This window comes from Bicyclus anynana, chromosome 18 (genome assembly GCF_947172395.1).
Source record: "Bicyclus anynana chromosome 18, ilBicAnyn1.1, whole genome shotgun sequence".
NCBI classification, from domain to species: domain Eukaryota; kingdom Metazoa; phylum Arthropoda; class Insecta; order Lepidoptera; family Nymphalidae; genus Bicyclus; species Bicyclus anynana.
Genome location: NC_069100.1, coordinates 11833202 through 11857419, shown reverse-complemented (window position 1 = coordinate 11857419; position 24218 = coordinate 11833202). Strand labels below are relative to the sequence as shown.

The 24218-nt window shown below is 38.1% G+C and overlaps 2 protein-coding genes and 1 non-coding gene across 3 annotated transcripts; 1 reads left to right on the top strand and 2 right to left on the bottom strand.

Annotated features, from left to right (window-relative positions):
* The first annotated feature begins 176 nt into the window (after positions 1–176).
* On the top strand, positions 177–6767 carry LOC112051593 (uncharacterized). Its single transcript, XM_052887011.1, has 6 exons — positions 177–227; positions 392–665; positions 2759–2932; positions 5200–5324; positions 6266–6358; positions 6448–6767. The coding sequence occupies exons 1-6, from the start codon at positions 177–179 to the stop codon at positions 6730–6732; spliced, it is 1002 nt and encodes a 333-aa protein (XP_052742971.1). The 3' UTR covers positions 6733–6767.
* A 5697-nt stretch (positions 6768–12464) lies between these two features.
* LOC112051621 (U6 spliceosomal RNA) lies at positions 12465–12571 on the bottom strand. The gene has a single exon (XR_002887246.1). It is a non-coding gene; the product is annotated as a U6 spliceosomal RNA (small nuclear RNA).
* An 835-nt stretch (positions 12572–13406) lies between these two features.
* On the bottom strand, positions 13407–23460 carry LOC112051572 (protein CDV3 homolog). Its single transcript, XM_024090278.2, has 5 exons — positions 23128–23460; positions 20214–20378; positions 18916–19053; positions 18062–18275; positions 13407–17529 (listed from the first exon to the last, which is right to left on the bottom strand). Exons 1-4 carry the CDS (start codon positions 23302–23304, stop codon positions 18081–18083), a joined length of 675 nt encoding a protein of 224 aa, XP_023946046.1. The 5' UTR covers positions 23305–23460; the 3' UTR covers positions 13407–17529; positions 18062–18080.
* Between the last annotated feature and the right edge of the window lie 758 nt (positions 23461–24218).

The window sequence follows — 24218 nt, the reverse complement described above, 5'->3', positions numbered from 1 at the left end:
TTTTTTTGTAAAAAATTTTATTTTTTAAATTACATTGATAGACACGTTGATATTGTTACAAAATTATGAAATCCAACACTACCCATATACTAGAATCATAATAACGGATATAAAAGCATCGACGAGTTCATTAGGATCATTGTATTCTCGTCTCTGCACAATACAAACACTTCAACATGAACTCCTTCGCTGTTCTCCTGCTTTGCGTCCAAGCTTGCTTGGTACAGGTTGGTTTCTATTGTTGATTTTTTTCTGATGGATTGTGGGTACACATACACTAAATACAGTTATTGGTTTATTGTATATTGTTATTTTTAACTATTTAAAATAAATTAACTTTCCATTAATGTAGATAAGTAATAATAATTAAGTAAAATTTTCCATTTTTCAGTCCGTGTTCGGGCAGTGCTACGGCGGTATCGGGTACGCGCCCGCTTTCGCCGCGCCCTTCGCCGCCCCCGCTCTCGCCGCGCCGGCCGCGTGCGGGCCAGCCTACGGCGGCGAGGGTATCGGCGACGTGGCGGTCGGCGGCCAGCTGCCGGTCGCCGGCACCACGCTAGTCTGTGGACAAGTGCCGATCCTGGGCGCCGTGGAGTTCGGAGGCATCGTGCCGGCCGGCGGCGAGGTGTCCATTGCCGGCAAGTGCGCCTGCGGCTGCAGAGGATACTGAGCGGATAATTATAAACGGACCCAAATAAATCATTTGTTCTAAATATCGTTTTTTTTTGCATTTTCTTCATTTTCTCAAATGAAGCTAATGGTGAGTTCACTGAGCGAAGCAAGCAAAAAAGCAGGATTAGAAATAAATTTTAGTAAATCAAAAATAATGACTAACCTTATAGAAACACCAATAATGGTATGGAATTCATAAATAAATACATATATTTAGGTGAACAAATATCCTTTCAGAATGATAGGAACGAACGAAGTAATAGGAAGGAGAATTAAATTTGCGTGGAACAAATTTTGGAGTATGAAATAAGTATTAAAAAGCCAAATGCCTATGAAGCTGAAAAGTAAAATAATGAACTCCTGCATCCTACCTACTTTAACTTATGGCTGCCAGACTTGGAAATTTACCAAGAAGGCAAAAACAATGATTACTACTTGCCAAAGAGCTATGGAACGAAGCTTAACTAATATAAAAAAAAAACCCCAATCCGTCACTCCATCATCACGCAGAAAAAAAATAATCGACGCCCTAACCTTCGCATTTAAAGTCAAATGGAAATGGGCCGGACATGTCGATCGACTCACAGATGACCGCAGGACTGGCAGAATAACGAAATGGCCGAGACCTAAAGGATTACGAGGCAGAGGCAGACCACGTTATCAGTAGGTCGACGACATCATGAATTTCACCGGCAACTGAAGGCAAAAGACCGATCAACATGGCATCACCTGGAGGAGGCCTTCACCGTAAAGAGACTTAAATAAAAAAAAGGGAAGAAAATAAACATTTTAAAATTATAACTTACTTAAACTAAACAATTTAAAAAATTAAAATACTTAGCACCTAATTAATTGTAAACTGAGAAGATAAGAAGAAATAAAAGGCTTTTTTATTATATTTTTATTTTATTTTATTATCGTTTTTTTTCCTTTATTGCAAAAATATGGAACTACCAAAGTTATAATTAATAATTTAAGTCAAATCCTTGTTTAAGGCCAGCAGGCCAATTCACTAACTTTGACGTATGTTAGTGAACATATACGAAAATTGCCAACTAGCCATTGTCAGTATTTCATAAGTCACGTGATTTCGTATTGACTATTTATTTAATGCTAATTGATCAAAATTGAGGTTATAGGTAGGCTAATTCACTAACTTTGACGTATGTTAGAATGTGTTGTCTTTTCATGAAAGAAGTCCCTTAGACGCGGTGCTAATGTCTTAAGGGCGCTCATAGTCATTTGGTAATGGCGGTCTTATTGTGATTGTGTAAGGCGCTGTCAACTTTAATTCAGTATTGGATAGAAGCAGGCGTTACTTTGCGGAAGTTCATCATGATTATATAATGATTTATTTATTTTGCTATCATCCGCGAAAAGTCGACGAACCCATGCGACAACGTCACCCAGGTCCGCAATGTGCAAACGCAACGTGCAATTGCACGTTGTAGAGTCAACATCTCCTGAGGATGCTCCGGTTTCGGGGTGAAACGTACGTAGAGAGTATTTTGCCGGACCTGGGTGACGTTGTCGCATGGGTTCGTCGACTTTTCGCGGATGATAGCAAAATAAATAAATCATTATATAACTTTAATTCAGGTTTAGCCGCGGGGCTTATTTCATAAAAAAGGACTCTGGGTAGAGACCGTGCCTGGAATTCATCATACAAACCGAGCATTTTAATGCAGTGGCAGTTCGCTTTAATTGAATTAGTCTTCTACTTATTTGGCCTAAGGAAGGAAACTTCTTATTCTTGCTAAATATGTGATATTTATTTAAATAAGAAATAACATCAAATACATAAAAGTTTAGTTTATTTAATATAGGCTAGACACAGTGGTTTTTCTCTATTAGGTTATATAAATAAGATATAGGTACATTATACATATTTATAAATTATAATTAAACTAAATTAACGATAAAATGCAGATAAATATTAGTGACTCTGTAAATTAAAATAAGTTTTTAATAAAAACCACCTCTGCACCCGCATCCGCCAGTACATCTGCCAGTGATGGTAACAGAACCAGATGCTTTCACAGGACCTGCGAATTCAACTGCGCCTGTAATAGGTACTTGTCCACAGATTTGTGTGATACCGGCGACCGGCAGCTGGCCGCCGACCGCCACGTCGCCGATACCCTCGCCACCGTAGCCTGCGCCGTACGCGGCCGGCGCGGCGAGAGCGGGGGCGGCGAAGGGCGCGGCGAAAGCGGGGGCGTATCCGATACCGCCGTAGCCACAGCACTGCCCAAACACGGTCTGCAAAATGGGACAAATTTATTATAAAAGATCACTTTAAAAAACATTTCTCCTAATAAAAGAACAATATAGAAAATTCTTCTGCTATTTACCTGTACCAAGCAAGCTTGGACGCTAAGGATCAAGATGGCGAAGGTAGACATGTTGTAGTGTTTGATGTATTTGTTGGAATACAATGTTCAAATAATAGCGATTCTTGTTTTTATACAAATGCAATTATCTCTTATGTTAAGCTTCTATTGTTTCCAAATCTAAACCTACGTGCTTATCATTGTTTCTTCTCATACATATCACACTTTGTTTAAATTCGTAAAAAAATCAATACTAGCCTTATTCATAAGCTCTTTTAAATACAGTAATGCGCCAGTTACTATGGAACACGTTGCCGTTGCATGTGTGTGTCTTTTTAAATAAAAAGGTTTTATTTATTTTTTTCTACATTAACAATTTATACTTATTGTAATCAAGTCAAATTCCCTTATTAAAGGAAGTGTAATTTACGAGTACAAGCACTTTTGTCAGTTTTTACTGTTTAATTGTTTATGGTGACTGTTGCACTGGTTCAGACGACAGAGTCTTAACCAGAACTTGCAATAAACTAATCTTACTTCTATAATACTCCTATACTTTTAGGTTTAATGAATTTATTACTACAGGGACCAAATATAGGAAAATAAAGATTTGGATTTAAATTTTTAAACACGCATTTTCGGAATGATACATTTGCATATTATTGCATATACATTATACTACGCCGCTGAGGTTCCATTAAGAAACTTACGGCACTTACACAATCAGAAATTAGGGACATGCGTACCTACTTTTAATGTTAACATTTAAGTTAGAAGAGAATTTAATTTTAAAATTTAACAGCCCTTTTCTTAAACGTGTTTTAACTAACAATAAAACCTTTAAAAACTGAAGCGAGGGGAAAATAGGCCCTAAAATGTTTGTAATTTTTCAAGTATAAAATTATTATTTACGGTCTACATAAAATGTATGTATGAAGTAAAAATTGGTGCTTGAAAAGACTTGCTTGTTTCAAAAAATCGAGAATTTTGAAATTTTATTGAAAGTTTGTTTATAGGTAATTCACTTAGGTACATTACATGGCAAAAATCTTTAATTTTCAGGTTACCATAGTTTGACTTAGTGAACCCTTATAGTTTCGCCACGTCCGTCTGTCTGTCCGTCCGTACGTCATTCCATCTCTCTTTTCGCGGTTTAGCGCCAAGACTATTACCACTAGGCAGCTGTAATTGAGCATTAGTATGAGCAATAAAAATATCTACAAAGTCGTAAAATAAAATCTTGTAATATATATTTTTTAGGGTACGTCCTCTACATAGGATGATTTTATTCACTCGGTCTACTCGTGTAAAAGATATGAGGGGAATCAAATACTACTTTTCGATTCCAGGATTCGTGTGTGAAATATTAACGTTTTAAGTACTAATTTTTGTTAGAATCAAGTGTCGCCTCCATCCCCTCTACCAGTTAAGCTGTTATGTATGGATACGTGAAAAAAAGTCACGGAAATAAGATATAATTATAATGAAATTACAAGGAAAACTATATAGTTATAGTCTGTTTATTAATTCGGCGGAATTCTGACATTTCTCTTTCTGGTTCCATTTGTTAGTCACTTTTGAAATTTCATCCCCATAATAAGTTTCGTTTTAGTTGAACTTGTCATCTTTTTTTATGGGAACTGTTTTTATATATAGAAACACCGGAAACGGAAATAGAAATGTCAGAATTCTATGGAATTAGTAAATGGACTATAGCTGTATATAACTATTGCTGTAATTATAGACGAAGAATTTAAAAAACGTAATTCTAATTTGAAAGTTGCATACTAAATATGTTGTTAAAACTGATAAAGATGTTAATAAGATAACTCAGATTCTATTAAAACTAGAATGCTGAAAGTTTGATGGTTATACATATATTAGATTCATCACGTCTATAAAATGGTAAAAAAAAAATTAAAACGGAACCTTACACCGCACTTGGTCGGTTTTTTTTTCAAGATATATTGAAAAATTGGTACGTAGTAGGTAGGATGTATGAATATGACTCCATTATAGTTAGTATAATAATTTATTTTAATTTTTATAAAAACTCATCTCACATCAACAACTCCTACATAGGTACATTTTCAGAATGCAAAATTTTCTAGGGACAAAGAAATTAAAATAAAGATTAATGCTTCAATTTTTTTATTGTTCTGTTCATTTGATACATCGTTATTGTTCTTTTTAGTAGATACGTCCACATCCGCATCCGCATCCAGCGAGACCTTCGTATCCGTATCCGTATCCGAACGGAGCATAGGCGGCAGCACCGATGTCCTCAGTCAGCATGGCGACCTCTCCGTTGCCGCAGCCGTACGCGACCGAGCCGGAGCCGGCAGTAGGCAGGGCGCCCTCTAGTCCCACAGTTCCCAAGAACGGCAGAGCGCCGCGGACAGCGAGCTCTCCGCAGTAAGCGTTCTCAGACAGCACGGACACTCCGTTCGGTGGGATAGGGGAGGCGCTGGCCACTGGGAGAGAGCCGCCGGAGAAAGCGGGCGCGGCGCCGCAGAAACCGGCAGCGCCGTAGGGAGCGCCTGCCCAAGAGCCGAGGTACGGGGCGGAGGCCCAGCCGGCGCCGCAGCATTGCCCGGAGATGGACTGCAAACAATAACAAATTTTATGAAAATCGATCTTATAACGCATTCTGTCTATGAAAACTGTTTGTTCTGCAGTAGTAGAGCAAAATGTTGTATAACGAACTGCATTTGTACAAGTTCAACCAATAACATGAAAATTTAAGAAATCTAAATATTTAAAACAGTAACTTTACCAACCTGCATCACTAGAGCCTGAGCGCAGACGAAGAGTACGGTTTTAGCGATCATTTTGAATTGCTTTTTGCTCGAGTATAAACTTGAGAATGTATTTAATTTTGAAAATCAACCTTTTATACAATATAGTTCAAAGCCCTTATCACAATTGTGTAAATAAAAAAAAATACTGACCCACTGTTCGATGGGACGTGACTTTTAAATGATAGATAGATGATTTTAGTATGTCAGTGTGCTATGCTATGCAATACGCTTACCTACTAAACTAGCGAAGGAAAATTCTACGAAATAATACTAGATAGGCTATTGAACAATCTTTCATTATTTTTTTATTTAATTACAGAAAATAGAATTAACTATTTTTTTATTACACACACATTGTTGATAAACACGATTTTATATTGTTACAAAATTATGAAACCCAACATTACCCATGTATTCGAATCATTTTAAAGGATATAAAAGCATCCACGAGTTCATTAGGATCATTGTATTCTCGTCTCTGTACAATACAAACACTTCAACATGAACTCCTTCGCTGTTCTCCTGCTCTGCGTCCAAGCTTGCTTGGTACAGGTAAATATCAAAAGAATGTTCTATATCGTTCTCTTGATAAAACAAGTGTTTTTGGACTATTTGTATATTTAAATTGTCATGTATTTCAGTCCGTGTTCGGGCAGTGCTGTGGCTACGGCGGTATCGGGTACGCGCCCGCTTTCGCCGCGCCCTTCGCCGCCCCCGCTCTCGCCGCGCCGGCCGCGTGCGGGCCAGCCTACGGCGGCGAGGGTATCGGCGACGTGGCGGTCGGCGGCCAGCTGCCGGTCGCCGGCACCACGCTAGTCTGTGGACAAGTGCCGATCCTGGGCGCCGTGGAGTTCGGAGGCATCGTGCCGGCCGGCGGCGAGGTGTCCATTGCCGGCAAGTGCGCCTGCGGCTGCAGAGGATACTAACCAGCGACTAACGAATATTATTGAACTGAGCAAATAAAAGCTAAATTCCATTCAATAATTTTTGAATTTCATTTGATCTAGTATTACATATTTCGGAGTTTCATAGTATCTAAATACCACGAATAGCCCATTTTTACCTAAAAATAGAGAAAGGTGATGCAAGTCACGTTCTTGGATGATCAGACTGATGGATTCTTTTAAAAGAATTGATCCATGGTCACATCAAGAATAAAATCTGTGTATATATCACAATAGTTCAGAAAGTAATAGCACAGCGTAAATTGGACTTGACAAGGATAATCGACTAAACAAACAATTGTGTACGGAAAAAAGTGTCATAGATTGGTTGATTTTTATTTTCAATTTTAATTATCGCACTGACTTGTAATTCTAAGTTGCCTAGCCTACCTCTTATTCAGCCCGTCTTGCTTTTTGTCACCTACGCCAAATAATATTATCAACCTATATTCGGCTCACTGCTGAGCTCGAGTCTCTGCTCAGAATAAGAGGGATTAGACCAATAGTCCACCACGCTGGCCCAAAACACACGCACGATGTTTTTCCTTTCCCGTTTGAGACACGTGATGTTTAATTTCTTAAAATGCACGTGATAGCCTTCTGTTTTCTAATTGCTTTCTACACTTCTGGACTGAGCTTGTTTTTTCTTTTCAGTTTTTTTATACTTTTTTTATTTGTTTAATTAATTAATTTATTTCACACTTTTTAGTTAAGATACATGGTTAATTTTGAATTTATTTATTACGTTGTACGTACCAAGTGGACGGTATTTGGATAATAAAGTCAGTTAGCATCCGACGCGTGTTTCATTACGTAGCACTGGCGACGAGTCGATAAAATCTCGATGTAAAATTGTTTTAACTGTGCGTATCACAAGTGTAGTTTGTTTATCGTAACATTTAACGTTATATTTACGAAATAAACATAAAATTAGTACGCGAGTGAACATGCCAATAGGTAAAATTGAACCGTTCGATTTAACCTCGAAACAATGGCCGGCGTACGTGAGACGTGTAAAACAATTTATACTCCTCAACGAAATTAAAACTGAACTTCAGGTACCAATGTTGATAACGGTGGTCGGCGAAGCGACGTATGCATTAATGTGTGACCTTTGTGCTCCCGATCATCCGGAAAATAAGACATTCGAAACTTTGATTAATCTAGTTACCAACCATCTGGAGCCTCAACGGTCTGAAATAGCGGAAAGACATGTTTTTCGCCAAAGACGGCAGAAACCAGACGAAACGTTGACGGATTATTTACAACACCTGAAGCACCTCGCGGTCACCTGTAATTTCGGTACGACATTAGAAGAAAATCTGCGAGATCAGTTCGTATCGGGGTTAGCAAGTGATATTATGAGATCTCGAATTTTCGCCGAGAAAAGTATAGACTACCATAAGGCAGTGGAGCTAGCTCTTGCATTAGAGGCGGCCGAGAGGCATGCCGTGGTGAGCGGCGGAGGCGGCGCGGCGCGCCCGGTGGTCGGCGAAGCGGGCGAGGGCCTGCATGCGACACGGCGACAGCGCGCGAGCGGCGGCGGCGGCGGCGGCGGCTCCAGCGCGGCCGGGCGCGACGGATCGGCGGCGGCGGCGGCGGCATGTGCTCGGTGCGGCCGCCGACACCGGGGGCGATGCCGATACGCTAACGTCACGTGCGATTTATGTCTCCAGAGGGGACATCTCAAGGTCATGTGTAAAAACGTGCGTAATAAAGAAAGCAATAATAGTGTAAAGTGTCAAAGTTTTATCAGTGAAAGTTCCGATGAGGATTTTTTCAACATTGATATTATCGCACAAGGTAATAAGCCGTATTATATTAATGTTCGGGTTGAAGATACTTTGCTCGAATTGGAAATCGATACGGGCAGCCGAATATCGGCGATTAATGAGAATGTTTATAAGAAATTGTTTGAGCATAAAAAAATAGTAAAAGATAATTTAATTTTGCGCAGCTATTCGGGATCACGAATTGATTCTCTCGGATACATATTAGTTCGAGTGCGACTACAGTCGGTGGCGGTTAACAATTTACGTTTGTATATTATTCAAGGCGGCAACCGGCCTCTTTTAGGTCGGGATTGGCTTCGCGCTCTAAAGATAACTCAAATTAATATTAACGAATTAATAGAAGAGGATCAATTTGTGACCCGTTTGAGTAAGGAATTCCCCGAAGTATTTAGTGAAAAGTTGGGGACTTGTCATAAAAAGCTACAGTTACAGCTCACAGATTGCTCCGGAGTGTATGTACGAGCGCGCCCGGTGCCGCTCGCTTTGCGCACGCGTGTCGAACGCGAACTCGAGCGCCTCGAGCGGGACGGAACGATTTACCGCGTCGATCACTCGGACTTCGGAACGCCGATAGTCCCCGTCATAAAGTCTAACGGAGATATTCGAATATGTGGGGATTATAAGATTACTATAAACCCGAAATTAAAGAGAGATTATTACCCACTGCCGCGAATAGACGAATTGTTTACAATTTTAAGTAATGGCGAGGAATATAGTAAAATTGACCTCCGTCACGCTTACGAGCAGATCCTCATCGAGGAGGACTCTCAAAAGTACACGACTATATCTACACATATAGGTACGTTTGTTTACCGTCGTACACCATACGGATTATCGTGTGTGCCCGAAAAATTTCAGAAATTAATGGAGGAGATCCTGCGAGGGGTACCGGGTACCGTAGTGTTTCTCGACGATATTTGCGTAACGGGCGTGAACAGACAGGCACATATAGGCAACCTGCGAGCTGTATTGGAGCGATTAAGGCAGGCAGGCCTCACTGTGAAGTTAAGTAAATGTAAATTTTTACAAAAAAATGTTAAATATTTAGGCTTTATAATTGATAAGGAGGGTTTACATCCCGACCCGGATAAATTAGAAGCTCTTAATGCAATCCCAACGCCCAAGGACGTAACACAATTAAAAAGTTTTTTGGGTTTAATAAATTATTATGGTAGATTTATTCCAAATTTAAGTACTATTTTACATCCGTTGCATAAATTATTAAAAAAAAATCGTCAATGGAGTTGGGATTCACATTGTGATGGTTCTTTTGAAATGGCAAAAAAGGCCTTAGTTGGTAAGCGGGTGTTGGCCCACTATGAGGAAGGCAGGCCGTTGGTGCTATCGGTGGACAGCAGCGCATACGGGATCGGGGCCGTGTTGGCCCATCGGTATGAGGACGGACAAGAACGGCCCGTCAGCTGCGTTTCTCGCACGCTGACTGAGGCTGAGAAAAAGTACAGTCAGTTGGATAAAGAAGCATTAGCTATATATTTCGGTGTCACTAAGCATCATCAATTTTTGTTTGGTAGACAGTTTATCTTAAAAACGGATCATCAACCATTGACCTTTATGTTCGGTAACAATAACGGAATCCCACAAACGGCCGCGACTAGACTGCAACGGTGGGCCGTTCGTTTGGCGGGTTACGATTTTTCGATCGAATACGTGCGGTCGGAGCAAAATGGACCAGCGGACGCGTTATCGCGTCTACCGATTTCGCACGAGCGACCTGCCACACCGCGAGCTTCTCAAGTCAGTTATATTAATTTATTAGAAGAAACATTACCTGTTAATTTTAAGGATATAGCTAAAGAAACTCAAAAAGATATGGTATTATACAAAATATCGAAATATGTGATGTTCGGTTGGCCGCCGTCTGTTACCAATGACGAGGAAAACGCATATTTTACCCGTAAAAACGACATCAGCATGGACTTAGGGTGTTTAATGTATAAGTATCGAGTGATCATCCCGTTGGGATTACGTAAGTCGGTGCTGAAAGAACTCCACGAGGGACATTTAGGTATGAATAAAATGAAAAATATTTCACGACATTATGTTTATTGGCCGAATATAGACAAAGATATCGAAGAGGTTTGTCGATCCTGCTTTGCTTGCAGGCACGTGCGAGATGCACCTGCAAGTGCACCCGTACACCCGTGGGAGTTCCCTCAGCACCCGTGGCAACGTTTACATGCTGATTTCGCCGATTGTTGCGGTAAACGTTTCTTGATTGTAGTCGACGCCCACTCCAAGTGGATCGAGGTGATCGAAATGAACAGCACAACCGCATTTAATACCGTTAACTGTTTAAGATCAATCTTCGCAAGATTTGGCCTCCCATCCCAATTGGTGACAGACAACGGGCCCCCGTTTTTATCCGAGGATTTTAAAACCTATTGTTTAAAAAATTGCATTAAACACACGACATCGGCACCCTACAGACCTCAAGGAAACGGGGAAGCTGAAAATTCAGTAAAAACCGTAAAAAAAGTAATCAAACGGGCTAAACTCGAGAACGAGGATATTTCGGTTGCATTAAATAGATTTCTTTTTCAATACCGAAATTGCGATCATGCAACTACGGGTGTATCACCAGCTGTAGCATTACTGGGACATCGTCTCCGGGGTCGACTTGACGCAATACGCCCCGATGTCTCTGCATCAGTCCGTGAGGTACAGGATAAGCAGATGTCGAGGAGCACGGGGCAAATCCGGGAGTTTAGGATCGGTGAATCGGTGTTGGCGCGCGATTATACTCGAAAGGGGGGGTAAGTGGTCGGAGGGCCAAATTTCGGAACAAACAGGACCAGTGTCCTATAAAGTCAAAATTTCCAATGGCACAGAGTGGAGAAGGCACCAAGATCAGCTCGCCCCTCTTAAGAACAATAGATATTCGTTAGCGCGCGCGAGCACCAGCGAGCCGCAAGAGACTGAAAAGCAGAGTAGTGGTGGTGCCAATGTCGTGAGCGACGCCGAAGCGCCCAGGGATGGTCAGCCGTCCCCAATTAAAGAAACCACTGAGCATGTTGATGCTGCTCAGGAAAAGACTGCCGAAGATGAAGCATCTATACTTGCTCCATCGCCAGGCGCTTCGGCACGCTCTTTAAGGGCCTATAGACGTCATCTTAATCAAAAAAAGATATTTTAGTTGTTTAAATAACAAGTTTACTGTACCTTAGTTTGTAATATAGTTTAGTAACCTTGGGTATTTTGTGATTTGTGAGGGAGGTATGGACGGTATTTGGATAATAAAGTCAGTTAGCATCCGACGCGTGTTTCATTACGTAGCACCAAGTACCTACGATAATTTATACGTCCAACCGAGGTTAGGCAAATATTCAAAAAATTCTACGGAACACTCGGTGGGCGAATCCGACTCGCACTTAGCCAATATAATCAATATATTTAATTTATTTTAATCTAAAATTAAAAATATATTTAAATCCGTTCAGTGGTTTGGAAGATATGAGGTAATAAAGAATATTACATACATACATACATACATACAAACATACATACAAGATACGCGCGAAAAACATAACCCTTCTTGCAGTCGGGTAAAAAGAGGTTGTACCAGATCGTCTACTAAACCGATTTTGAAAATTCTTTTACCACTTTAAAGCCACGTTATTTGTTAGTGTCATAGGCTGTTTCATCTCCGTATTCTTACTGGAACGGGAATACGCGGGAAACCGCGGTACGAAGGCTAGTAGATAATAGAGAAGGCTCTTATTGAATGTTTTATTATAAATCGTTGCTATTCAAAAAAATCGATCCCGGGACCTTTTGCTATACGCTAACAACGGACCAACGAGTAACGACGCAGAAGAGTTGCAGAACGTACATACAAACAATATATAACACATAAAAACCACATCGACAATTTTAGAAGTTCAGTATAAATTGAAAAATCCAAAAAATGTGGAACGCTTCACGATTTTGCGTGTCATCCTTGCGCAGGGGCCATGCTAATCTTCTCTGTATCGTTCCAATTTTAGTATATGTACTGCCGAAGCGAGTACACTAGGAATCGTTAACAAAAGTTATTTATAGTCTAAAACGTTAAACATTTCAATAGCGCGATGTAGACCCAATACAAATTGCCAATGTAAGTAATGACGCCATCTATACTAGTTTTTAGTAACTACAAAACAGAATATCACTCATAGATGGCGCTGATACTTCACAAGTTTTATATTACTGAGTGAATGCTTCTCGCTTTCTTCTTTGTATTGAAAAAAAACATACCCCACATCAATCTATATTAATAATATATAGCTGAAGAGTTTCATTGTTTGATTGAACACGCTAATCTCAGCGTGTTCCGATTTGATTTTTCAAATCGGATTTTTTATAGATAGCCCATTTATCGAGGAAGGCTATATATAATCCCCGTGTTCCTACGGGAACGGGATGAACGGGAAACGCGGGTGAAACCGCGGGCGTCAGCTATAAATTATATTTTAATGGCAAAAGCCTGTTTTGTGCGCCATCCATGACCGTTATGAATCAAAGTTAAGCGTCCTCTAGTATGGAATAGATCACTTATCTGTTCCATACTATAAGACGCTGCTCTAATAAAATCATTAAAAGTTGCTTTATTATATTATTCGTATTTCGAAAATGTTAATTAATTAATTAATTATTGTATGACTCTTTAAGATGATCATTAAATATTGTTAGCAATTTCAGCCGAGAGAGGGCATGGGCCAAGGGGCAACTATGGGGAATAGTTTTCATAGTTTTCTAAACACAGCAAATAGTCTGTTTTCGAAATAGACCGCAGGAGACTTTTCAAGTAAGACTGAATTAATTATTATATTTAATTTAATAAAGGAACGAAATAAAAAACGGAGAGTTTAAATACATAATTTATTACTATGGTACAATATGTTTTGAATTATTTTATAGTGTTTCATTATATTTCCAATACAACAAGATGTTATCAAGTTTCAGGGTTGCCACATTCCACTTTAATTTATTAGTTTACGCACCAAATTTCTATACTAGGCAACATTCCTAGGACTATGGCCCTCAAAATATAGTTTAACTAGAGTGACCATTTATTTTGAAACAATACAAAAGAAACAGCAAACAGTACTGTAAAAAAATGCAATTCCACATCAAAGTATTTGAATGTCAACCAAACAAACTTAAAATCTAATAAATAATATATAATGAGCTCAGAAAATACTAATCAAACATTTTAAGTATCTTTTATGATGTCCTTCAAATATAATTATTTTCAATTGGTTTTTATCTCGTTTATGTGCAGTAAGGCAGTATATCCTTCAATGCAAACATTTTTGATACATTTTTAACTAAATTAAGTTTGTGGTCGAATTTCGACTTACATACTGTCTTTACTGTCATTCTTATTATACTTTAATAAGTAATAGAAAGTTTTTAAAATGACGTAATTTGCACATATTATTTGAAGTCACTAATTTAGTTCTATTATGTCAAATATACATCAATTCTATGCACTATTACTATTCAATAGTTTTAAAAAATAAAAACGAAAATAATAATTATATCCGCCAACCCACTTTGGAGGCATGTGGCGGGTCTAATCTTCAAATCCCTGTTGATTGCGAAACATCAAGAACTTATACAAAGATAATGAACTCTACATATATCGTTTGGTATGTTTTAAAATGCATAATTAAAAACAAAAGATTTCTCAATGGGATTTACTTTTTACACATTTTTAAGTTGTTATTGTAAAAATACAATACTCTTTTGTTGATATATGCAATACCATATTAAGAGACACAATAATCCATTAAAATCGATGAGATATATATTTTAGGATGCAACAGTAGATTATAATTTACAAGCGACTGTTAATAAAAAATATAATATATTTTTACTATTTAATGTATTTTTTATTATTATTATTTAAACAGTGTTGAAAGTTATCATTAAAATGCGCTAACTAATATTACAATACCATAGTACCATTTTGTAAGCTATAAATAAAATACCTATCGACCAATAAATATAATTATTATAAATACATCATATTATTTAACTTTCACGTAAAATGTGGCAACCCTTGGTAAAGGTAAATCGAACTTATTCATTAATGTTTCTATTTCTTTATAAGTAATTTCCATTCATTAGTTTTTCTTAAACCACGCTTCATAAAAGCACTTGAGTCTGGTCGATGCTTCACCGTTTAGAAAAAAAAAAGAAAACATTTTGCTATTCTTTCACACAACAGACACTATTTGATTTATTTATTTATAAATGTAAAGTTTTTCAATATAAACATAAAAAAATTATTGTAATTGCACACTTCCATGTTGGTAGCATTGATTCGGATGGTAGTTGCAGATTGCAATCCGAATACGCAGACGGCTTTCCTCTACTGCAGTGAAGTGAGTTACCCAGATTATTTTAGTGGCTTTGACAAGCTTCAAACTTTAGTTGATAGATGATCAAGTTGTGAAAGATTCGAGATTACTTTCACTCAGAAATATACAACAAATGAATCAATTCACACGCATTTAGCACAGCTCTGAGACACGATTCTTCGTACTTTACCCTATAAACTTTGCACAGTACAGTTACCTAGCACACACAGACAGCTCTAGTGCTAGAATACTGCACAAACCCTTTCAAATTGCTACATGAAATCACGCGGGGGATAAATTGCATAGATTTTACAAACAATAAGTGTCACTTATAGCAGTCTGCGGTTGTGGTACAGTCTGCAACCACCATTGGAACTATACTTTTACAATTACACACTAGGACAGTTGCCGATGTTTTGAATAGCGGTTTTTATCAAATTTAACGCACATTAAATATTATTAATTATTATTCTTTTTTTATTTACAAACCACAAACTATCATTCTTTTTAATTTCATTTATTTTTTTAATTAAGTCATTCAGACTTGCATAAATAATGGTTTTAAGTTTTAGAACAACTGTCCAATTGTTTACAGTTTTGGAATGGAATTTTAAAAAAAATAACAGGCACAGACGGGGATAATAAACGTTTTTGTTTTATATTTTTATAATTATATTATTTCTTTAGGTGTATCTTTATAATAATATTGACAGTTTTATATGTGCGAGCAGTCCAATTAGTACAACAACTTTGTAATTAAACATGTCACTGCAATTAATGATTGGTCATTAAAGTCCGGCCGCTCAGAGATTGCGTTTCTGACAGGTCATGATCGAAGGGGACAAACATATTCAATTACAAAATTGACTTATTATTTGTCTCATCACTACAAAGAAAAACAGTTGGCATAACCTTGAAACAGCGCAGTCCAACAACCTTGTACACCACAACCAGTTCGAAGTTACATGGCTCATTCGTTCACGACCTATCAGAAGCGCAATCACTGAGCGGCCGGACTGTTTATTAAAGAATAATTTGACATTTAAACGTTTATTATCCCAGTGTGTACCACATAAGTACAGTACTACGATTTAAACTACGCACTCGGCAATATTGTGGCTCCACACACACAATAATATTGTTAATATATTGTCAATAAAGTACAAGGTTGTCCAACATTGTACAACATTGAAAGTAATATTACACTTATTAGGTACAACTTAAACCTAATCCTGACCTTACCCTACTTTATTGACAATATTAGTGTGTGGGAGACCTTAGTTTATTTTTTTTTTAATTCATAGTCAGTTCAACATTCATATAATTAAAATACTTTAGGCATTAAAAAAACATTTGTTATATAATCTTGCCGAAGCAAATTATTTAAACCGTAGTATAGTTTGACAACTCTTGGAAGTCTGTTTGGCTTTTGATATAGCAGTTACTGCACTATAAAGTTTGGCCAACACACTGACCAACATACTGGTCCAACATTGGCCAATATATTGGCTATCATGCAGTGGAGGTGCTTCGAAACCACAATTAAGTGAACATAAAGTGTATTGGCCAATGTATAGTGTGACATAAAAGAGTAGAAGTTAATATAAATGGAACTAATAAATTTGCGGTGTGGCAACACCATATTTACTGTCATTATCCTCAGACCAATTATAGCAGGACCTGTATCGCACTCATAGTCACGAACAAAATTGTGTCATTTTCCGAAGAAAACGAGCTTAGATTTGGTATATATCTTATACTAAATTAGAAGTTTTTGCCCGTTTTTTACACCAATCAATTAGACAGAAAGATATTTTTACGGAGCTCTTTAACCGACTAACACGATTACAACTATTTAACATAGATTATATAGAGACAGGTTTTATAATCGCATTAGATCGTTGATCATATACTTTGACAGAAAAGTAACGTCTAGCGAGGCAGGTCCTATACAATAATTGGTCTGAGGTCATTATCACAAAGATTTGTTATTATAGAGCAACCAATCATTATTGATACTTTTATCAGACATTATATATAAAGTCATAGTGAAAATTCGGTTAATTACCAGACAAATTACAATAAATATAACTAATTTAGATGACCTGAATTTATTTCAATTTAATAAATGTAAATCATGAATATCTTAGTACCCATAACACATGGTGCTTACTTTGGGGCTAGATAGTATTTTTCAAATATATTTTTATATGATAATAATGTTATTTGCAAAACATCATCTATTTTAAAATGAGAACATAATATTACCTATGTATATACTGGTAAGAAAATATCAATTATCAAGTATCAAGGTAGTTGCAGTCCAAGTGGATGACAGAACACAGTGTTACCATATGCACAAGTGATTACAGCGCCCTCATTTATTTTGTACTCTTTCGTGATGCACCATAGATTGACATTTTTCCAGTACACCAAAAGACAAATGGACATCCCGGAATAGATTGATTATACATATGAACAGGAAGTGAGCATATTGTTCTTGTGTTAGCGTTTGCGTGACGATTCGTTCTATAGAAGTTAGTTAGCTATGCCAGGCTTTGATTACAAGTCCGTATTGACACTTCACTTTACCGCATCCCCCTTGCCCGCTCGGGTACTACCTGGAAAATAATATTGAGGTAAAAAACTTGAACATCTTGTATTCAAAATAGTTTCTTACACTTGAGGCAAAATGGATATACAGGGAGATACATTTTGTAGTGCTCAAATTTCTTTTGGTGCTTCTGTGTTGTTAAAGATTATTATATTTTCAGTAAACAACTGTTTGTTTACAGCTGATTGTTTTGTGCATGTATAAAATTTTTGTTATTAAATAACAAAAAATTTACTTTGACTTTATGCCATCTTATGAGGACCATAGAGTTCAACCAAACGACTTTTTTAACACTGTTTCCTTTTTTAATGTCTCGGTGTCTAAGCGGCATCAGTGGAGACATTAGAGGTTTTGGGCAAGCGCAGAAGCATCGCCTAAAGGGGGGCCGAACGCAGAAGCAGAAGAGATGGGTGAAAGCTTATGGATGGGCGTCTCCTCTGAGACTCGGATCTCGGCTTGAAGGCTCGCGCCTCGCATTGTTCGAAGACTTTCGCCTTCAGGCACTGAGGCATTTTGGACAGAGTTTTTGGTTCACTGACCTCGCCCCCTAGCGCCAGGCTAGCTGTCGTCCTGCAGCGAGGTGAACCGGTTGCCGAGCGCGAGCGGCTGGCGGCCGGCCGAGCGCGTCGCGCCGCCGCCCGCGCCCGCGCCCGCTCCCGCGCCCGCTGTGCTCCAGCCGCCGCCCCGCTTGCCGCCCGCCGCTCCCAGCACGGGGAAATAATCATCGTTGGTGATGTCGGGCGCGTTCTTCTGCTGCAATGTCACACAAGAGCATTAGCATAATTTTGGAAGTGCCATAGGGTTGTTAATAGGACCTCAGCGGCGTCAGGGGGGGTTTTGGGCGAGTGCAGAAGCATCACCTGATGAGGCCCGAAGGTAGAAGCAAAAGGGATGAGCGGAACGACTCACTAAGGCGTCTCGAGACTTTTGGCCAGAGTGTAGAAATGTGGGATTTCTTCGCCGGCGACGACACTAGTTTGGGAAACGTTGTCGGTCGGTATGTCGTCGCTAGGATCGTAAAGTGGTTTGCGTTGTTACATCTACAATAGCGTAGTTGACTTATATCAAATTTAATATAAATAAAATTAATTTCGTGTAGTACATGGAATAAGGGTATAGATATCAATTAATAAAAGTTAAGGATTTCTTTTAAAACTTAACTTAAATTTAAATCAATCACATGTCAAAAAATTATGAAAATTTTTTTTTAGTCTAGTAGAACAACAATGAACTATTTAAGACCATTTGAAAAAAAGTGTCAACTAGCCTATTCGGAATATAGTTGCAAGGCTTAACCACTAGTTGGTTAGGGTGGCGGCTCTCTCAAAATAAGTTTTTGAGAGCTGTTTGATATACTAGTGTGGGCTGATAGTATTGTGATGGTGAAGGGCACCTGCGCGTGAGTCCTGCGCACGGGCTCGGCGGCGCGCTGGCGCGACTGCGGGGGCACGTACGCCGTGGTCTGCTGCCGCGGCGGGGGCGCAGCCTCCTCCACCGGGGGCGGGGGCGCCGGCGCCTGCTCCGCCTCCACCTACGCAGACAACAATACAGTGTTACACAAACTTTGTGCATTGCTGACACCTGTGAAATCAACAGTGGACAATAAACATTACCAAACTAAAAATATAAATAAACCAACCCTACGTGTGTACAACGCGTCTATATCATATTGATAACTATAATACCAAAGTGACTAAAAAAGAATAATGCTAAGTAAGAGTATAATGGTTTCAGAAAATTTAATTATGCAATAAAGTATGTAAAAGCGTATTTTAAACATCTTTTCAATCTATCTGTAATGTGTATTTTGGATGAAAGCCCAAATTCGCCTCACTATTGCGCATTAGAATGAGAGGGGTTAGGCTAAAATTCCACCACGATAGCCTATTGATTGGCGGAATTTACACGTAGATAATTACGAAAATTCTCAGGTATGCAGGTTTCCTCACTATCTTTACAGTTTGAGGCACGTGATATTTAATTTCTTAAAATAATGCAGTTAACTGTAAAAGTTGAAGGTGCATGCCCCGGACCGGATTCGAATCTACGCCGTCCGAATCCAATTCAGAGGTAATATCCACTAGGCTATCACAGCTATCTTGATGAAAGATAGAGCATACATTTAATCAAGTAACCAGACTGTCCTTGTGGGATAGGAAAAGAAACCCACCAACCCACATTGGAGCAGCATGTGTAAGTAGCAGATCTACTGTAAGCATGGCCTAGCCATTAAAATAGGCTAGATGATTATCATTATCAGCTCAATGGACATTCACTGCTGGACATAGGCCTCTTGCATGGATTTCAAAACATAACGGTTTCGAGCTGCCAGCATCCAGCGGCTTTCTGCAACCTGCTTGATGTCCTCAGACCACCTAGTTGTCGGGGGTAGACCAACACTGCACTTTTCTATAGCAATTCCAATACCTTGGGACCCCAAAGTCCATCGACTCTTCTAACTATGTAGCCTGCCAAATTGCCACTTCAGCTTCGTGAAACACTGAGGTATGTCAGTGACTTTAGTTTATCTGCGGATCTCCTCATTCCTGATTCGATCACACAGAGAAACTCCAAGCATAGCTAACTCCATTGGCCGCTGAGTGACTTTGAGTATTCTAATAATGACTGGACGATAATTGTGAGTAATAAAACATAGAAACGCGGTCAAAGTAGTAGGCATAATATACATACAGGTTTGTTCCACGGGCCCTTGTTCTTGGAGTTCTCGGGCGCAGAGTCTTCTGAAGAGGCGTCGCGGCCCGACTCGGGCTGTCCAGAGCTGCCCTGCAGAACTTGGATCTTCAAACCTGTGTAGTCCTTCACTGGCTCTTCATAGTCTTTCCATTCCTCTTCCTCCTGTTAATATGCATATTTTGGTGTTAATAGTTGGTTGAATAAGTACTTATAACATACTATACTATAAGCTCTACTGTTTACCAACCATAGATAACAAACAAATAAGTAATCACATTTCACTTCATAACTTTTTTATTTTAAATTATAATTTTTGTATTTGTTTGGTTACAAAATGATATTCAAAATATATTAACTATATCTAATTGTTCTAAACTTATTAATCTAATTTATTAATAAGTAATTACTTATAGGCTATATTTTATCCCTGTATTCTCACGTGAATAAAATCTGATTGAGGTTGATTACACCCTAAGTTATTTATAATGTACTAGTGGACGCCCACGGCTTCGTCCGTGGAATTCAGTTTTTCACAAATCCCGCGGGAACCATGGATTTTTCTGGGTTGTAAAAGCCTATATGTTAATCTAGCAGTACTCCAGCGTGGACCAGCACCAAAGGGACCTACGTACAACGGCCAACGCCTAGTGGCCAAGTGCGGAAAAGGCTCAGGAAAGAGTAAAATGTATTTCCATTCCAAATTTCAGCCAAATCGCTCCAGTAGCCGCAATGCAAAGGATGAACAAACATATATATAATATCAGTGTAATGTGATAGTGTGACTATCACCCTAAGTCTGACAACCCTTATTGGAGCTGTGTGGTGGTTCTAAGCTCCACATTTGACCTGTAGTGGATTACTCAAATGGGCGGATAACTCAATCTATACTTCTTTTTCATGAATGCTATTTACCAACAAAGAAATTAGGAATGAAGGTAACCATTGAACACAATTACTCATGAAACATTGATTGTATAGAGACAGTTTTCATAATTGCATTAGATCGTTGATCATATACTTTGACAGAAAAGTAACATCTAGAGGAAGGTCCTTTTCTAATTAGTCTGAGGAATGATGATAGTATTTTGCTATACAAGCACATGTGAACATGTTATGAGGTTTTAAACAACTGCATAATATAGTTAATAGAATTATGTATGCAATGAGTGCACTAATCTTGTTATTACTTTATGCTAAACAGGCTTGTGCTTGAATACAGCCTATTGCCAGCCAGCCTATTCAGTGATTTTGCGGTGAAGAGATAACAGACACACAGACTTACAGTCTAATTTATAATTTTATATTAGTATGGATTAAGAAAACTGCTTTTCATCTAAAAGATTAAATTTTTAAATGCCTTTTTAATAATAATTCAGTCCTTGGCTGTAATTACAAATGAGGCAACAATTCAATTTTAAAATGATGTTCCCACTTTAATGTTTCTCAGAACTGGTTTTAATTCTTCGTCATCATAACAACACATAATGTGCTCACTGTTGAGCACGAGTCTCCTCACAGAATGAAAGGGGTTAGGCCTTAATCTACCATGCTGCCCAGATAGGAAGACTTCACACACATAGAGAATTGAGACAATTCTCAGGTATGCAGGTTTGCTTATAAGGTTTTTCTTTCACAGTTTGAGACACGTGATGTTTAATTTCTATAAATGCACATAACTGAAAAGTTGGAGGTACATATGCCCTGGGCCAGACTCGAACCTACACCCTCAGAATCAAAGGCATAGGTCATATCCACTAGGCTATCACGTCTCAAGCAATAACTTGACAGGATTTCATTGCTGACGCAGTGGTAAAGATTGACCCAAGGGGTATGGAATCCACAGCCTCTCAGTTATAAAAGTATAACAAACCATTCTGAACTATACCAAACATCATAACATTATACCTGTACAGAACACTGTAAAATCAAAGCACTGTCAGATGTTGTATTCACAAACACAAGCATTACACGCAAGGTAGGAGTCTTAATAGCAGCCTCACAGCCATTATCAGCCGTCGGTTGTTGCATGTCAGAAATCTGAACCTTCATCGAACCATTCACAAAACCACTGTGCATAAAAATGTGACTGAAAGAGCAAAAACAAATAGAGACCACACAAATGTCAGACGTAAGGTGGTTATAGTGTTAATGATTAAATAAACGATAAATAAGCTTGGTGTTGAACTATATGATTGTGTACTTAGTAAAATGGTTGTAAACAAAAAAAATAAACCATGGCAGAGTGTGTTGTGGGCTCTTGTCGGACCAAGGTGCATTTGTAACTTTAAGTTTTCAACATAATTACCACCATTAAATCATGACATAAATAAACCAAATTGAAATAAATGAATTTTTGATTTGATTTGCTTTGAAGTACTCTCTGTAAAAGTACACAGATGGTGTTAGTCTGATCTGGGTGGGAATTAATCTGTTTTTTGCAGAGAAATACAAATCATTTTTTTATTTATATTTGTAACATTTACCTATCGCTTGGTTTAAATTACATCCAAATGAGTGCGGCCGTTTGTGCGCGATGCAGTGAAAAACAACAAACTTTCTTATTAATTAATTAAATACATATTATTCCGATGAATCATTTCAAACAAAACACACGATAATGTCAAGTAGTTGTGTACAATATTTTACCGAATGCACGATATTTAGCACACAATTGATTGTGCTTAATTGGTTAACCTGCTTAACAGGACGAAGGAGTGCCATTGTAAAAAATTAGGTCAAATGAATGCAAAAGTAATGAAACACGCGGAAATTCGAGAGATCGCATCATACCACGCGAATTCGTGTCAACTAAAAATTTCACCTCCAATGCAATAAAAAACTTACTCTGTAACTGACACATGAAAAATACTGTAAAATCATGGCACCAAAAATGTGTAAGCCCAATCCTCACCTCTGCTCTGCCTGCCTCCTCCCCTTCTTGAGGTGGACGTTCCTTCTTCGGTCGTACATCTGCTTTCTGTTTTGTATCGTCAAGTTTTTTGGCGAGTTCGTCAGCAGTGGCGAACTTTTTGACCGATTTAGACTTTTTGCGGTCCTTCTTAGCGAAAAAATCGTCCAGATCTGCCATTCTAAATTTTGTTCTATGTATGAAATTTTTATTTAATTAAAAACAAGATTACAGTAATATTGGAATAAATATGAAAAGGGGGATTTTTGTAAAAGATCCCCCGGAATGATTTTTGTGGCAAGCGTGGCCGACTGTTTCTTTTTTTTAATGGCAGTCATTTTTCGGTGTTGCTGCTTCATTATAGAAAAAAATACCATATTTCTTAAATTTGTACCAAATATTTCTTTTTCTCATCACATCTCACCTTCGGATTAATTATTAAATGAAATTAAAATTTCGGATACCTTTTAACACATTAATGATTTTAATCAAATAATGAGGATATAATGATTTTGTTACATCCATGAAAAATTACAAAAAATAGTTATCAGATCAATAAATTTGTTTTTTTCTTTTAATTATGTTACTTTATCACAAAGTTAGTTAGTAAGTTAAGCATCACATATTATGCCAATGTGGCATGTATGTATATCATGATTTATCACGATCTCCAGGCCAGACAAACTTGTGTGTACCTATGTACCTAATTTGGGCTTTATGCAAATTAGTGTTCTAATTAGAAATCTAGATAGACAGAATTATTTTTGAATAAATAATTAATAAATCAAAGACAAAAAGAGATCAAAGAACTCATGGAAATATTTCAAAATTCATCAATCATCATAGTATACAACGTTTTATCCTTTAGTATTGACTTTATCCTCAAACGGTCAGACGTATCGACAACGGGCAATCGGTGATATCCTTATCTAATCTCACATTTGCCTGTCCATTTCGAAGCGTACTTTGTAAATTTTCAACACGAGGTTTTGACAATAAATTAATAAAAATGTACGGGACATTAGCAAGAAGCACTGTTCTAGGGAGGAATGTGATGAGGAACTTCATTAGAAACGGTTCTCATGGAGGTGTGC

Bases quoted from the DNA above. Each gene is read 5' to 3' on its own strand.
- LOC112051593 (XM_052887011.1), top strand. From the start codon at position 177: ATGAACTCCTTCGCTGTTCTCCTGCTTTGCGTCCAAGCTTGCTTGGTA. The intron at 666-2,758 runs ACTGAGCGGATA...ACTTGTCCACAG, and splicing joins CGCCTGCGGCTGCAGAGGAT to ATTTGTGTGATACCGGCGAC. The intron at 6,359-6,447 runs GTAAATATCAAA...CATGTATTTCAG, and splicing joins TCCAAGCTTGCTTGGTACAG to TCCGTGTTCGGGCAGTGCTG.
- LOC112051572 (XM_024090278.2), bottom strand. From the start codon at position 23,304: ATGGCAGATCTGGACGATTTTTTCGCTAAGAAGGACCGCAAAAAGTCT. The intron at 19,054-20,213 runs GTATGTATATTA...TTGTCTGCGTAG, and splicing joins AGGGCCCGTGGAACAAACCT to GTGGAGGCGGAGCAGGCGCC. The intron at 18,276-18,915 runs GTGCCCTTCACC...GTGACATTGCAG, and splicing joins TGCGCAGGACTCACGCGCAG to CAGAAGAACGCGCCCGACAT.